Consider the following 1,869-nt stretch of genomic DNA (forward strand, 5'->3'; position numbering starts at 1 on the left):
GAGGGTATCAATACACAAAGAATTGCTTTGTGTAATAAATTCGTCTATAAATAGATGAGTCACCGTTGTGTAGAATTGTAGGTCTCCACTGAATTGCAGGGGCTTCTTGAATGTTGTCAACATTTGAAGGTGGTCAGAAGAGGGGGTTCTACTAGTGACAAATGGCTAAATATTCAGAATTTCAGTGTAGACTGAGATGATCATTCAATTCGGCCACTGGTTTATCCAAAGAATCTTGGAGCAATAAGGAAATCCCCAGAGTGTATGGAACATGTCTTCAGAAGTGAAGGAGTTAACTGAGTGTGTACACTTTATCTTCTGTTCAGTGGACTTGTGGTTTGCTTATTAAAGTCTCCAGTAAATGATTGTTGAGACCTGTCATTCATAGCTGTTGCTAGTTGCTGCCTTGCAAAAGCCCGTCGATTCCTCTGCAAGGCAGTGCGGCATCCTCCATCCCTTTCCTCATTTCAGATCTACTCAGGTTTGCCTGCAAAAGTATTTATCAGATCAATAAACATGAATGACGAAGACTACAGCATCATCTATGACACGATCCAAAAACAGAGCGTATATGAGGTTCCAGACCCACCAGAAGAAAAGGATGTTCCCTGTTACGATGATGTCCATGAAGACTTAAGGCTAGAAAACAATTTATATGCCACTAGGTGGGAAAGCGATGTGTATGATTCTGTGTCAGTCTATGCCATTGGGGGTGAAGAGAACAGCGCAGCATCTTCCAAACCAGAAGGAGGCTACCTCCTGCCTAATAATGTCTGCTCTTGGGCAGAGGATGCTCGGCCAGGTAAGCCCCAGGAGGACAGGGGCATCTCAATGAAAGGGTTGCATTCACCAACCCAGGACCAGGAACTCTGCCCAGAGGAGCCCCAGGAGAGTGGAAACATGATGAGGGAAGACCTGCCTTCTCCTTCAAGATTTACCATCCAGCATAGCAAGTTCTCCTTTGCCAGGGAGGATTCCTTCCCCGGCTATTCTGATGCTGATGGTTGGGAAGAAAAGGAAGCAGCTTCCATGAACCCTGGGATTAGCCTCTTTGTGAAGGTAAGGGCTGCCTCTGACTGGCACACCCTGCACGTGCAGATGGTATAACTGGTGTTTTATTTTCTCTGAGTGACCAGGGAAATATGCATGGTGCCCTGGTCCTGGGATCTCAATAGATATTCAAGAGTAGGACGGATTAAATTGTTCATTTCAGAGTGTACCTAGGACTTCTTAAAATTACAAGAATTGGAAAGTGCATTTAAAGTGTGTGTTTAATCACTGACTTTTGCATACCATGAGCAAAGCACTTTTTAAAGTTCACATGAGTGAGCAGAAATTGCTGCTCAAATCCTTGCCTTTGGGACAGACATTAAGTAAATTTTTCTGTCTGGTTTAAATTTCCTTTGTCAACAAGATTTTTGGAAATGAAACCAAAGCTTGTGAGAGAAAGTCAAATCTACAGTCAGGCGTTGGGGTTTCCTTCTTATGTTTCTAAGGTCACAGATTTGTCAGATAAACGGTCAATAAATGTGACCTCTGTCACTGAGCTTACCCTTTGGGCACCAATGTAACTAAAATTCTGACGAAATCAAATGATTTTAGTAGTAGTAAGACACTAAATGCCCATGTTAATGTTTAATGCCTATAATACTTAAATAGCACTGTGGTGATCTTTGTCTTAGGCTGATAAAGTAATAAAAATTATGGATATGAATATTATTAAAATGTAAAATGTGTTTCAGAGCTAAACAAATCATCTCTATTAATCAAGATGTAGACGCTTTTCCCCAACACAGATTTATATCCTCCCCACATTATTCACGTTTACATGAATTTTTTTAAATGTGAAGACATTTAGTAAACATATTA

At 41.0% G+C, this 1,869-nt stretch overlaps 1 protein-coding gene across 1 annotated transcript in view; it reads left to right on the forward strand.

Annotated features, from left to right (window-relative positions):
• Positions 1–516: 516 nt before the first annotated feature.
• Positions 517–1,869, forward strand: part of CLIC5 (chloride intracellular channel 5) — a 156,790-nt gene continuing 155,437 nt past the window's right edge. Inside the window, exon 1 of the mRNA XM_012664663.1 lies at positions 517–1,059. Within this exon, the coding sequence (XP_012520117.1) occupies positions 517–1,059 (543 nt within the window). The remainder of the gene's footprint in view (positions 1,060–1,869) is intronic.

Source organism: Propithecus coquereli, unplaced genomic scaffold, assembly GCF_000956105.1.
Source record: "Propithecus coquereli isolate 6110/MARCELLA unplaced genomic scaffold, Pcoq_1.0 Scaffold90, whole genome shotgun sequence".
Taxonomy (NCBI): Eukaryota; Metazoa; Chordata; class Mammalia; order Primates; family Indriidae; genus Propithecus; species Propithecus coquereli.